Source organism: Gorilla gorilla, chromosome 3, assembly GCF_029281585.2.
Source record: "Gorilla gorilla gorilla isolate KB3781 chromosome 3, NHGRI_mGorGor1-v2.1_pri, whole genome shotgun sequence".
NCBI lineage: Eukaryota > Metazoa > Chordata > Mammalia > Primates > Hominidae > Gorilla > Gorilla gorilla.
In genome coordinates this window covers 12,075,127-12,089,115 of record NC_073227.2, presented here as the reverse complement: position 1 = coordinate 12,089,115, position 13,989 = coordinate 12,075,127, and the positions used below count along the sequence as shown (strand labels likewise).

Here is a 13,989-nt window from a genome sequence, read left to right as displayed (position 1 = left end):
CCGCGTGTGTATCCAGTCCCTACTCAGGAGTGTACGTTTCCAGTGTGGGTTGCAGTCAGGATCCATTTCTCCCTTAACTTTCAGATTATTTGCTGCATAGGCTTTTTTCTCCTAATTTGGCGCCTTTGTCAGAAATCAACTGACCTACCTGTGTGGGTCTGTTTCTGTTTGTCCTTATGCTCTTGCCATTGCCACACTTTAGACAAGGTCTTGCTCTGTCCCTCAGGCTGGAGTGCAGTAGCGTGATCTCAGCTCACTGCACCCTCGACCTCCCATACTCCAGCAGTCCTCTCGCCTCAGTCTCCTGAGTAGTAGCTGGGACCACAGGCGTGTGTCACCACACCCAGCTGACTTTATTTTTTTTATTTTTATTTTTTTTGTAGAGACGGGGTTTTACTATGTTGCCCAGGCGGGTCTTGATCTGGGCTCAAGTGGTGCTCCTGTCTCAGCCTCCCAAACTACTGGGATTACAGGTTGTAGGTGTGAGCCATGGTGCCCGGCCGCCACACTGTCTTGGCTACAGTTGGGTTTATAATAAACCCTGAATCGAGGTGATGTGCATTTTCCAACTCTTCTTTTTAAAGAGTCTTGTGGCTGTTTATGTCCTTGGTGTTTCCATATATGTTTTACAATCAGTGTCTCAATTTCTACCAAAAAAACATGCCTTCTGGAATTTCAATAGCAATTCCCTTGAACGCATTTTTGAATACCTTTTCTGAATGTCTTGAATACATGTTGGGAAGAATCGGTGTCTTAACAGTCTCCAGTGTCCACGCGTTGACTGCCGTGTGTGACTCCAGTCGGCGTCTCAACAGTCTCCAGTGTCCACGCGTTGACTGCCGTGTGTGACTCCAGTCGGCGTCTCAACAGTCTCCAGTGTCCACGCGTTGACTGTCGTGTGTGACTCCAGTCGGCGTCTTAACAGTCTCCAGTGTCCACGCGTTGACTGCCGTGTGTGACTCCAGTCGGCGTCTTAACAGTCTCCAGTGTCCACGCGTTGACTGCCGTGTGTGACTCCAGTCGGCGTCTCAACAGTCTCCAGTGTCCACGCGTTGACTGCCGTGTGTGACTCCAGTCGGCGTCTCAACAGTCTCCAGTGTCCACGCGTTGACTGCCGTGTGTGACTCCAGTCGGCGTCTTAACAGTCTCCAGTGTCCACGCGTTGACTGCCATGTATGACTCCAGGTATTGAGTTCATCTTCAACTTCTCCCAACAATGGACTGGAGTTTTCTGTGCATGTGTCTGGCATGTTTTCCTTTAGATCTAGTCCTAGGTGTTTGATATGCTATTGAGGACTGTGTATTTTTATTTCATTTGTCACCTGTGCGTGGTGCTTTAATCCTGTGCCCTAAACTCCCGCCTTGGCCATGGCGGTGTTTCTGTGGACTCGCGGGGTTTCTGTGTGCACACGCGTGTCCTCTGTCTGACAGTGGCTTTGCTTCCCCATGTCAGTCTGTGCCTCGGCTTCTCACTGCACTGGCGAGGTGAGCCGGCGCTTGCTTATCTTATTCCCAGTCTCGGTGAACATGGGCTCGGTCTCTCCCGGCTCAGTGTTGGGTTTGCACTGGTGCACTTACAGGCGGAAGAGCTTCCTCATTTGCTGAGGGCTTTTCCTGAATCCATGTTGAATGTGGTCAGCTGCCTTTCCTGCACCTAGTGAGATGCTCATGAGGTCACTTCCTTACCGCATTACTGTAGTGAATTACGCTGACTTTCATATGCCAAGATGACCTGGCATTTCCAGGTAAGTCCCTGTGGCCATGGTGCATTGGCCTTTTCTCTGCATGGCCAGATGAGATTTGCTCATACCGGGCTAAGGACCTCCTGTGTAGGAATGCTCATGAGGGACACTGGGCTCGGATGTTCATTGTCTTGTCATGTGATGTGTCTGTCATGGTTTGATATTGCATTAAGTGGGCCTCCTGAAACAAGTTCTGCCATAGTTTGTATAGGATTGGCATTATTTGTTTCATAGAGATGTGATGGGTGAAGCCATCTATGCCTGCCATTTTCTTTTTGCTTAGGTTTTTCATTAAGAACTTGATTTTTAAAAATAGACATGAGGCCTGGCATGGTGGCTCACGCTTGTAATCCCAGCACTTTGGGAGGCCAAGGTGGATGGATCACCTGAGGTCAGGAGTTTGAGACCAACCTAGTCAACATGGTGAAACCCCGTCTCCATTAAAAATATAAAAATTAGCAGGGTGTGGTGGTGCATGCCTGTAATCCCAGCTACTCTGGAGGCTGAGGCAGGAGAATCACTTGAACTCAGGAGGTGGAGGTTGCAGTGAGCTGAGATCACACCACTGCACTCCAGCCTGGGCAACAGAGCGAGGCTCTGTCTCAAAAAAAAAGACATGAGGCTTTTGGATTTTCTGTTTCTTCCTTTGTCATTTTTTTAAAGATAGGTTTGTCGCAGAATTTCATCTAAGTTATCAAAACAATTTACATAAATCATTCACAGTATCCTCTGTGCAGTGATGTCCATTCTCATTCCTGCTCTGGGCCATTTGTGTTTTCTTTTCCCCCTGATCAGACTAGCTAAGAGTTTATCATTTTTACAGATATTTTCCCCAAAGAAACCTACTTTTGGGTCCATTGATTTTTTTTTCTATTGTTTTCTTTTTCGTTGACTTCTGCTCTTTTCTTATGAATTTCCTTTCTTCTACCTATTTTGTGTTCAATTTGCTGCCCTTGTTTTAGGTTCTTTTGATAGAGGCTTAGATCATTGATGAAGAATATGAAAGAATGGGATAATACAGTTAAAAACTTGGTCTACTTATGCCCATTAGAGAAAACATTCTTAAGCACGCGTGGAATCTTTTAAAAATGGACAAGGTCCTAGGACCCAAAGCAAATGTCAGTAATTCGCAGATGATAATGTAATGTATGAACATATGATATGTAGGTAAATAATACAAATCACATTCTTTGGCCAGAGTGCAATTGAGGAGGAAATCAGTAACAAAAAGACAATTAAATCCATTTGATTTTTTTGTTTTCGTTTTGTAGTAACTTGCACTTCCCTGGTGCCAGAGGCACAACACCTTTTTGTCTGCACTTGGCCATTTGGGTGGCATCTTTGGGAAGGGCCTACTTAATTCTTTTGCCTATTTAAAAAACTGGGTCTTGGAAATCTTGTCTTTTTTTTTTTGAGTCAGGATCTTTCTTGCACAGGCTTGGAGTGCAGCGGTGCGATCATAGCTCACTGCAACCTCAAACTCCTGGGCTCAAGCGAGCCTCCCACCTGGGTCTCCTGAGTAGCTGGGACTACAGGCATGCATCACTATGCTCTGCTAATTTAAAGAAAAGGTTTTTTTTGTAGAGACTGGGTCTCGCTGTGTTGCCCAGGCTGGTCTCGGAGTCCTGGTCTCAAGTGATTCACCTGCCTCCACCTCGCGGAGTGCCAGGATTACAGGTGGCGGGAGCCGCCACACCCAGCCTGGTTTTAGCGTTATTCCCAGGTCTAGGTGTGAGTCCTTCCTCAGATATGTGTTGTGAATAATTTCCGATCCTCTGGCTTGCTATTTTACTTTCTTAATGGTTATCTTTTGGAAAGCAAAGGTTTCCAGTTTGATGAAATCTAATTTTTATTTTTTATTTTTCCGTTCTAGTGGTCTTTCTATTTTCTCATCAAATTGAGACTTTGGGGAAACTACAGAGCAGCAAACCAGGATATATCCTCTTAAAAACAGCTCGAGCTGGCCGGGCACAGTGGCTCACGCCTGTAATCCCAGCACTTTGGGAGGTGGAGGTGGGCGGATCACGTGAGGTCAGGAGTTTGAGACCAGCCTGGCCAACATGGTGAAACCCCATCTTTACTAAAAATAAAAAATTAGCCAGACATGGTGGCAGGCACCTGTAATCCCAGCTACTTGGGAGGCTGAGGCAGGAGAATGGCTTGAACCTGGGAGGCAGAGGTTGCAGTGAGCCGAGATCGCGCCATTGCACTCCAGCCTGGGGGACAAGAGCAAGACTTCGCCTCAAAAAAAAAAAAAAAAAAAACCCCAGCTTGAGCCAAGTGTGGGTGGCTCCTGCCTGGAATCCCAGCACTTTGGGAGGCTGAGGCGGGCAGATCACTTGAGGCCAGGAGTTTGAGACCAGCCTGGCCAACATCACAAAATCCCATCTCTACTAAAAATACAAAAATTAACCAGGAGCGGTGGCAGCATCTGCCTATAATCCCAGCTACTCGGGAGCCTAAGGCACGAGAATCACTTGAAGCTGGGAGACAGAGTTTGCAGTGAGCCAAAATCGTGCCACTGCTCTCCAGCATGGATGACAGAGCAAGACTGTCTCAAAAAAAAAAAAAGCTTGAAAATTAAAAAATATCTCAATAATTATGAGATGCAGTGATTTTTTTTTTTACTTCCCTAAGCTGGGTTTCCAGGTATCTCTAGGTTCAGCTCCTCCGGGGCTGGAAGTACATGAAGGGCAGCATTGCCCACCTTGACCAGAGCAGGCTCGGAGCAGGGCAGTGGAAGAGCTGGTCCCAGCTCAGCCCAGCCTGCTGGGTCAGCATCCGAAAGGTCATCTCTACCCAGGAACTTGGTGGCTTCCAGCTCCACCCTAACAGAAACCTCCCCAGCATCTTGCCGAGTTGTAATCCAGGGTGGTGGTATAGACGGTCTTGGGGTAGCTGGTATAGACGGTCTTGGGTAGCTGGTATAGACGGGCTTGGGGTAGCTGGTATAGACGGGCTTGGGGTAGCTGGTATAGACGGGCTTGGGGTGGCTGGTGGTGGTGCCGAGGAGGTGTGTGGGCTGGTGCTGCAGCTGGAAGCGCACCTCAGCCATAGTGTTGTGCCAGGTGTGGTTGGGGATGCAGGGGACCTTCCGGCCGCAGGAGGCCCCTGCCAGGCACAGGCAGCTGCGCGGTGTGGAAGAAGTGCCGCTCGGAGTCGTGCTTGACAAGGAAGTACACCTTACTCCTCTCAGTGGTGAGGGGTCAAACCACTCCTTCGCAGCGATGGGGCCAGCAGCCTGGCGAGGGCTAGGCACCAGGGAGGGATGCTGGATTTGGAGCTGGGGGGAAGGGGTCACCCTGCATTGGGCTCCAGTGCTCCGGGTGCCATGCCTGCTTCCCCACCACTGCCCCCGCAGCCGCCGCGGGACCCCAGGGGCTGGGGCTGAAGAGCAGCCTCGAGCCGGGCTGTCCAGGACGCGGTCGCTCTTCTTCCTCGCGTCCGTGAGCTCAGGCACAACCTGCAGCTTAGCCAGCCCACTATGGCTGCGTGCGTGGCAGGGCCCGGGCCACCATGGCTGCCTGCGTGGTAGGGCACATGATTATTTTAGCCTCTGGTATCGCTAGCCATCTCTAAAGTCTCCAATGGTCTGTTCCTGTCTTTCCCTCTGGTTCACTTGTGGGGTCATGTTGTCTTCTGTTCTTTGTTATTTCTTATTTTTTTCTTGAGACGGAGTCTTGCTCTGTTGCCCAGGCTGGAGTGCGTTGGTGCGATCTCGGCTCACTGCAACCTCTGCCTCCCAGGTTCAAGCGATTCCCCTGCCTCAGCCTCCCAAGTAGCTGGGACTGTGGGCACCTGCCACCATACCCAGCTAATTCTTCTGTGTGTGTGTGTGTGTGTTTTGTTTTTTTGTGTTTTTTTTGAGATGGAATCTCACTCAATTGCCCAGGCTGCAGTGCAATGGCACAATCTTGGCTCACTGCAACCTCCACCTCCTGGGTTCAAGAAATTCTCCTGCCTCAGCCTCGCAAGTAGCTGGGATTACAGGCCCCTACCACCACAGTAGGCTAATTTTTGTATTTTTAGTAGAGACAGGGTTTCACCATGTTGGCCAGGCTGGTCTCGAACTCCTGACCTCAGGCAGTCCGCCCACCTTGGCCTCCCAAAGTGCTGGGATTGTAGGCATGAGCCACCATGCTTGGCCTAATTTATCTATTTTTAGTAGAGACAGGACTTCACCATGTTGTCCAGGCTGGTCTCAAATTCCTGACCTCAAGTGATGTGCCCACCTCGGCTGCCCAAAGTGCTGGGATTACAGGCGTGAGCTTCCGTGCCCGGCCTGAACTGTTAAGTGTTTGTGAAGAATTATTTGGGGGCCTATTTGAGAGCTGTTATATGGATCATCCTCCTGGAGAGGGTTCTTAGCCTCTGAGACCGGGTTTAGGGCTGAGGCTTTCTGACCCACACAAGTCATGCTGACCCCTGAAGGGCCGCAGGCCAGATCTTGCCAGGTGAGCACTTTCCCCGCTCACATTCAGGATAGGGCGAGGGGGTTGGTACCGATTCACCCTGAGGGCCTAGATTTGGGGGCTTCCGCTTGCTGCAGATAGGTGCTCCCTTCACTCTCACCTGAGGCTGGGCTGGAGCCTGGTGTCTGCCCCACCCTGCTGGTCAGCCCCCCAGGACCTGAGCCCCGTAAGCCTGGACTGGCCACGCCCTGGGGCAGCAGCACTGGGTGCTTGGCGCTCACGACCTTCCTGGGCCCCTGCGTCCCTCACTTCTCCCTTGTTTCTACCTTCCTGGCTTGTCAGATTCCCACAGCTCTTAAGGAGAAATTCAGTATTTACTGCAGCATGTGTTTTCAGTGTGATGGTTCGTCCAGGTACCCTAGCCTGTCATTGCTGGAATTGGAAATCTTTGTTGTCTGCTGTTGTTTTGTGAAACAAGCGTGTGAGGTTATAAGTTTCCCTCAACGTACCACACTAACCATATTTCCCTAAGTTTTAATGTGTAGTATTTTCACTGCCATTCAGTTCAAAATATTTTCTCATTTCAAGTATGATGTCTTCTTTGATCCATGTGTATTTTTAAGTTGCTAAGTGTACTTACTTTGGCTGGGCATGGTGGCTTACGCATGTAATCCCAACACTTTAGGAAACTGCGGGGGAAGGATCACTTGAACGCAGGAGGCTGAGGCTGCACGTCACGGGGAGAGACGGGCCGCAGTGATGTACGAGCTTCCTGTTGATAGGCAGTTAAGTTGGTTCGGGATAACGTGGCCTGCCTGGCACGGGTATTCCCAGAGTCACAGATGCTCACCCGTGCCAGCGTTGGCTGCTTGGGACATGGGGACGGCGAGGTCCCCACACCCCACATGTGAGCTGCTGGTAGCTGGGCTGAGCCCAGGTCCCATCCGTGTGTGGGGCGTGAGTGTGCGGTGCCATCGGGTCTGCACGGGCCCCGCCTCGTCCCGGACGCTCCAGGCTTCCTGCGGCACGGGTGCCGAGAGGGACCAGCCTGGGCCTGCTGAACAGAGGGGGTGGCCTAGGGCAGAGGCTCCTGCTCTGACAAAAGGGAAGGTGAAAGGCAGGAGCACCAGGAGGGGCAGCACGAGGACAGGGCGTGGGGTGGCAGCCGAATGGGTGGTGTAGCTCGAGGGCAGTGGGCCGAGGCCGGGGCAGTCTCAGGCCCAGGGATGGAAGCCCCATGCAGGCACAGGTTGGAGTCCAGGGTGCCCGAGACACGATGGCCCGTGTGCTCCACCTCCTCACATCTTCAACAGCTTTGCAGAGATGACCCTGTCAGGCTTTGGCTGCCGGTCACAACTCCAGGGGAAGGTCAGGCTTCCTGTTCAGTTTGTCCAGTCACAGCTCTGGCCTTGAGTGGCTGTCCTGGGCCAAGGGCAGCTGCCCTGAGATCAGAGCAACCCCGCCTTGGCCAGCATCATCCCTTCCCACGGCTCCTCCACCACACAACTGGGACCCATGGGTGCCAGATACAGCGTGGGCCATCACAGCCTCCCCGGGCACTCTGCTGGAGGCCTGGGTGTACCTGAGCCCCATACCACGCCCACCCGTGGTGCCCTGGCTAGGTCTGACTCTGACCCCTGCTTCCTGGCTTCCCACAGCCGTGGGACCAGCCCCAGCCCCACATCCACACTCTTCGTGTGGCCATTTCCTCAGGACATGGCCTGGCCACTCCATCGTGCTGAGAGGATGTGGCCCAAGGGCACACCCAGACACACTGGGTCTAGGCTCCAAACCCGCCCCCACAGCCCCACGATCCCATCAGCAGCAGAGGGGCTGACCCTTTCTCCCACTTTGTGAACAGGAAGCCTGAGCTCCAGCAAGCTAGGGTCACGGGGAGGGGTGGGGCTGTGCCACCCAGGTTGCGTGTCTGAGCTGGTGCATGTGGCCAGCCCCGGAGGTGGACATCTCAACTCTGCCACCCTAAGGGCCCGACACGGCTGCAGCCCTGGATCAGGGTGCAGGCCATGCCTTGCCCCAACTTGCAGCTGAAAGTCTTGTCCATGGACCCTCCAGGCTGAGAGCCCTGCCCTGTCTGTCAGAATGCTCCCCAGGGCCTTTGCGTCTAAGCGGGAGATCTCTGTCCTGGCCCCAGCTGGCTCCGGTTGACCCTGCATCCTGCCACCTTGACGCCAAGCGTCCTCAGCAGTCACATGCGGAGCGGGGGCGCCAGGAGGGCCAGTGCTCTGAGCCTGCCCACTGAGGGCCCCGCTGAGCAGCAGTGGCAGCTGCGTGCCATACCCGGGGCAGGCCAACCACAGACTCTCTGGGTCCTTGGTGGGCTCCTGGGGGAGGGGCGGGCAGGAAGATGAAAGAAAGGGACGAATACGGATGGAGCCAGGCAGAGCAGAGAGCCCCATCTCCAGGAGCAAGGCAGGGGGCCCGCCCGGTGCTTCCTCCTGCCACAGGGGTTGAGGGCATGCAGGACGCCCACCACCTATGCACATAGCCCCGTCACCTCACCCACCCCCAAGCCACAGCACCGCACCAACGCAGGAGGAAGCCCCAACCCCATGCCACCAAGGAAGGCAGCTCTGCTCGCCCCAACCCCGAGCACCCCCAGGTGAAGACATCAGACCCATGTCCAGGAGCAGAAACCAGGAGAGAGAGAAAATAGGCATTGTCAGAAACAGAACAGTCACAATTTTAAGCTCTTTACATGACTGGCTATAATAGGTCCCAAGAAGTGGAGCAGTCAGGTGGCTGGGAGAGTCCAGGCTCCGTCCCCAGGTGCAGGGTGGCGGTGGCCCAGGCAGGACAGCCGGGAGGCGGGGAGGGGATGCCGGGAGTGTCTGAGCCTCCGGTCTCAGGAGCGGGCATGGTGCCAACAGCGGGAGCAGGCACTGGGCCCTGGCTCTGCAGGGCCGCAGCACCCAGGTGAAGGGATGAGCATTTTGGCAGGACACGGCTGTCATCCGTGCAGTCACCCCCAGGGTGAGAGGGCAGTTTGCATCCCAGGCACCACAAACCATGCTCCCAAACTCCTGGGCAGCGGCCTCTGCCTGAGACGCCACAGCAGGGACCAGAGCTGCCTGATGCCTGGAAGCAGGGCCTCAGTCGGCCCTGGGGTCCAGAGCAACTCTTTCAGGCCAAAGGAAGGGTCAGCCCCGGACACCTGCGAGGCAGGAGGCCTGGCCGTGGGCCCTGAAAACTTCCTGTTTGCACCATGGCCCGGAGACCGGCCATGCCTGCTCCTGCAACTGGGGGCTCCCTGGGGACCAGACCACGGCCAACAGAAGGGGCCGGCCTGCCGGAGGCCACGGGGCCGCACAGCGCACCGGGTTTGTGGTCAGCTCCTGGCGCTGTGAACTCACTGCGGGGCTGCCTTCCTCTGCTCCAGCTCCGACAGCTGCTCCTCCCGGGCCCGTGCGTGCCGCGCCCCCACTCTGTGCGCCGTCTCGGTGGCCGTGATGTCGATCTGGGCGTAGAGGGAGGCGCCAGCCCCTGAAAGAATTCTGCAGTGAGCGGCAGCCTGCGCCCCCGAGCCACCCAGCCCTGTGACCCTGCCCTCCACACCAGTCCCCCAGCCAGGCCCTCGGAAGCATCTGAGTGGGGACACCCTCAGGGGATGTGGCCTGGCCAGGGATAGAGTTGGGGATGTTTGCCTCCTGGGGGGGAGGCCATAGGAAAAGCTCCCTGGCCAAGGGCTGCTGGGTGGGGCTGGGGGCTCAGGGCCCTGAGGCTGTGGTCCCAGCCCCCCACTGTCAGGGCTTCCACGCAGGGCGGGGACCCACCTCGGACACCCTCGCTGGCCTCCTGGAGCTCCAGGCCCATGTAGTGCAGCTGCTTTCTGGAGGACGGGCTGACGGGGATGTTCACGTAGGTGGGCGACTCGCCGCGCGGCCTCTCTGGCCCTGGGCTGTCCACAGCCACGGGTCCTGGGGATCCTGTGGGGGGAGCGGCTGTGAAGCCCCGGTGGGGACCGAGAGGGGCACAGATCCCAAAGATTGTGCAGTAAAGAGCTGCCCACCCTGCCTAGCCCCTCCTCCCCGCTCCGCCTCTCCTGCACCTTGGAGGTTCCCGCTCCATTTTCCTGACCGTCCATCTTTGGCCCAGCGCTGCCCCATCCTGAGGCCCCCCCACACTGTCCACTCCTGGTCCAAGTACCCACAGAGCAGAAGGAAGCGCTGTCCCCTCCACTGTGCCGCCTCCCCTGCAGGAATTGCCGACCCCCCCATGGGCCCCCCAAGGCCCACTCTTCTGTCCCTGCGCCCCTCGCCCCGCACCTTCCCAACTCTCTCCACCAACCGCCCCTCCTTGGCTGTCCCAGCACCTTCTCTCCCTAACCCTCCCGGGCCAGCACAGCCCTGCTTTGTCCTGGCCCCCAGCACCTCCCCCTAACTGTCCTCCTGGGTCACCCCCACCTGCTGCAGGTTCCAGGGACCCCCTCCTCTCCTGCACACAGGCCCACGCTCCCTCTGCGTCCCCTCCAGGACACCCAGGTGCCCCACACCCTCTCTCCCCTCATAGGAGCTACTCCCTTCCCCCCACCCCCTTCCTAATAGCTGATGGTTCTGTCTGCAAACCCCATTGGTGCTGGGGAGGGCAGAGCAGGAGCAGGATAGGAGGGGACCCCACAGGCCCGGCTGGGTGGGACTTGAGGCAGGCTCCCACCTTAGGGGGTTGGACGCACACTGGCCCCTCCTCTGCAGGCCTGAGGGCTCCGCACCGTGGGCACCCAGGTCCTACAGGAAGGACCCCGTTCTCCAGTGCCTCCTCCCATTCTTGTCATCAGGACCTCGTGAGGGAATGCACAGCCACGTGAGGCAGGGGAGGTGACAGCAAGTCCCCCCCCCCCCATTCCCTGAGTCAGTGGCTGGGAGACACAGCCAAGCCCCACCCACGGTGACCTCCCCACCCCCAGCACACTCTGAGCCCTCAGAATTCAGGTGGGGGCTGGGATCCAGGGGGTGACAGCCCTGCAGGTCGGCCTCCCTGAAACACCTGCCTGTCCGGGGGAGGGGCCTGACTCAAGGCTGGGCCTCCCTGCCCCAGGGATGCATCCTCAGCAGACCAGGTTCTCCTATGGCCACCTGCTGCCCGGCACCTGCTGCAGACATCCACTCTGCCTGGCTTCTCTCACCCTTGTCCCCGTCACTCCCTGCAGCAGGGCTAGGGGTGAGGAACTTTCACTTGCTTGCTCCCAGTGGGGAAACTGAGGCCAGAGAGACCTGACTCGCTGATTCTGCAGGCAGCAGCCGGGACAGAGCGAGACGGAGCCCAGGTCGATGAGGGTTCGCTCACCTGATTCCATGAACTAAAGCAACCAACACAATTCTGCCCCAACCCTGCCTGGCCCTGAGGCCCTGGGGAGACCCCCCTCCTGCAAATGTGTGGTCCTAGAGGGCTGGTCCCCTCGGAATGCCAGGACCCCTTCATCGAGATGAGCCACAGAACATAGCGGCCAAGTTCTGGTGCCCAGGCAGGCACCTGGGCCAGCAGGGACAGGGCCAGCAGGGCCAGCTGCCTAGAGGAGGGGGCATGGCTGAGGGGCTGAGGCCAAGAGGGGGTGGTGGGAGAGGCAGGTGGGGTGAGGGCCTGGGGAGAGCTGAGGGAGCGCTGGGGCCTGGCGTCTGGAAAGGGGGCCTTGAACCCAAGGGGCAGGGCCGGGGCTTGCCCACGGTGGGGCTGGACACCCCCCTGCAGCCTGGTACCTTGTTTTAGGATTGCATCCGTTCTTCCAAGTTTGCTCCCAAGGGTAGGCGGTGAGGGGTGAGGGGTGAGGGTGGAAGCAGGAAAGCGTATGAGGCCTAACTGCAGGGAAAGGGGACGAATGTTCCCAACACCACCCGGAGTCACACGGGGGCTGTAAGCAGCGCTGGGCCAGCAGTGTGTCCATATCTGCATCTCCCCCAAGGCCACTGGCTCCAGGGCCCTCAGTGCTCCTCCTCCCGTCCCCTCCTTGGGACTTGGATTTTGCTTCGGCTTCTGTGAACATCGCTTCCAGTACCTCGGATACTCTTTCAGTGAAGCAGCAACCGGGAATCGGCTGGCCCTTCTGCACCCTCCTCCCAGACCCCGCCCTGGGCTGGCGGCCCGACACTACCACTTGGGCCTGGCTCACCTCTGTCCCATGACAGACCCCAGGCGCCCCTCCTGAGCCCCCTGCCTCTGTGGAAAAGATTCACATCCTCCAGCAGATACTGGGCCTGTCCCCTTGATCCCCACACCTGTGTCCCAGGGCACCCCTGTCTGGGTAAAAGACATCTGAAGGGTATGGGTGGCCTCGGGGAGGCAACAGCAGGCTGCCCAGGAGGACCCTTGGGGCAGGGCTGGCCCCACCACCTCTGGTCTGGTGGCCGCCTCAGCACGCTGGACTGCAGGGATCGGTGTCCAGCCCAGGGCCAAGGCCGACTGGTGGGGGCTTTCCCAAGCTGCCCCTGCCTGCCTGTGGCCCTGCCCCCATCCCTGACTGTCTTCTCCAGGCCTGCCTGGGCTCCTCCCCCAACCCTGGGTGTCCCCTCCAGGCCTGCCTGGACCCCGCCCCCCTGTAGGTGCCACCTGCCTGGGAAGAAGGGATTGAGGAATCCAGGGTTCAGCCCGCAGTGGCTCCTACTCCACAAGGAAACAGGCACAGAACTGGCCCTGATGCCACCCATCTACCCCAGGCCAGCCGCCCTCACCTCCAGCCTCTCCCAGCCCTGCCCAACCTTCAGCAGGGCTCTGGCCCCAGTGACTGCCAGGCTTCTCTAGGGAGACCCTGGGGATCCGTACCTTCCCACTGCCTCCCTGCCTGGCCCTCCCTCCCAACCTGGCCCCAAAACTGCACCTGCCAGGGCACCAATGCCCTGCCCCTCGCCGAGTCGCTTACCAGCAGCCCAGCCTCCACAGGCCCCCTCCACTGTCTGAGGACACAGCCCCTCCTCCCTGAGCTGGGGCTCCGCGACCCCAACCCTGACTGCCTTCCTGCCATGCCCCCTCCCAGGAACAGGTCCACACTCGGCTTGGGCACCCACGGACCCCAGTCTGTGTCTCCCAACCTTCAGTCCATCCTCCAGCAGCCTGCCCTCTACCCACTGCCCTGCTGTCCACACCTGGGCTGGGACTCACCCCCACTGCCACCCAACACCCAGTGCCACCCAGCAACCACTGTCACCTGTCACCCAATATCCACTGTCAGCCAACAACCACTTTCACCACATTGCCCACATTCCCTGCTGGCAGTGGGCCCCCCACCCTCCCCACCTAGCCAAACTCTGGCTGCCATCTGCACCCACCCAGACTCCCGCCTCCCTGTCCCCGAGCTCTGGGGGACCGGCTCCAGGTGCCTACCTGAATGTGCTGTCACAGGTCCCGGGGCTGAGGCTGCCACTCCCTAGACCAAAGAGAACCTAGGTCAGTGCATCCTTCAGTCTTCCCCTCATCCTGTGCCCGGGGGGCCCCCGAGAACAAGGACACTACCCCCCCAAGAGTGACACAGGCTGGAGGACCCGGGCCACCTGCAGGGAGTCCAGCCTGCCATACCTGATGCCTTCTCTCCAGGGCCCTTTGCCCCACAGCCCCCGGATCTCCGGGCCACCCACTGCCTTGACCACCCAGCCTGGTGGTAGCCCCCATAACCACCCATGGGGGAGCTGGAGGCCTCGGCATCTGGGGAGGGGGCGGTTCCGAGGCCCAGTCCAGCCCCACTATTTTGCTATTAGAGCTTTATTGGAGGAGGACCACACCCATGCAAGGTAGTGTCTGGGCTCCAACCTCAGAGCTGAGCAGCTGCTCCGAGGGCGCCTGTGATTTCCTTTCCCGTACTTGAGGGTGTGGGCCCTGCTCTCAGCAGCTGG

The 13,989-nt window shown here is 57.6% G+C and overlaps 1 protein-coding gene across 1 annotated transcript in view; it reads right to left on the bottom strand.

The window, feature by feature from the left end:
- Positions 1 to 8,839: 8,839 nt before the first annotated feature.
- The window catches only part of DOK7 (docking protein 7), a 40,748-nt gene continuing 35,598 nt past the window's right edge, over positions 8,840 to 13,989 (bottom strand). Inside the window, exons 8-10 of the mRNA XM_031006585.3 lie at positions 13,484 to 13,526; positions 9,946 to 10,098; positions 8,840 to 9,655 (exon numbers count right to left, since the gene is read on the bottom strand). Of these exons, the coding sequence (XP_030862445.3) occupies positions 9,522 to 9,655; positions 9,946 to 10,098; positions 13,484 to 13,526 (330 nt within the window). The 3' untranslated portion in view covers positions 8,840 to 9,521. The remainder of the gene's footprint in view (positions 9,656 to 9,945; positions 10,099 to 13,483; positions 13,527 to 13,989) is intronic.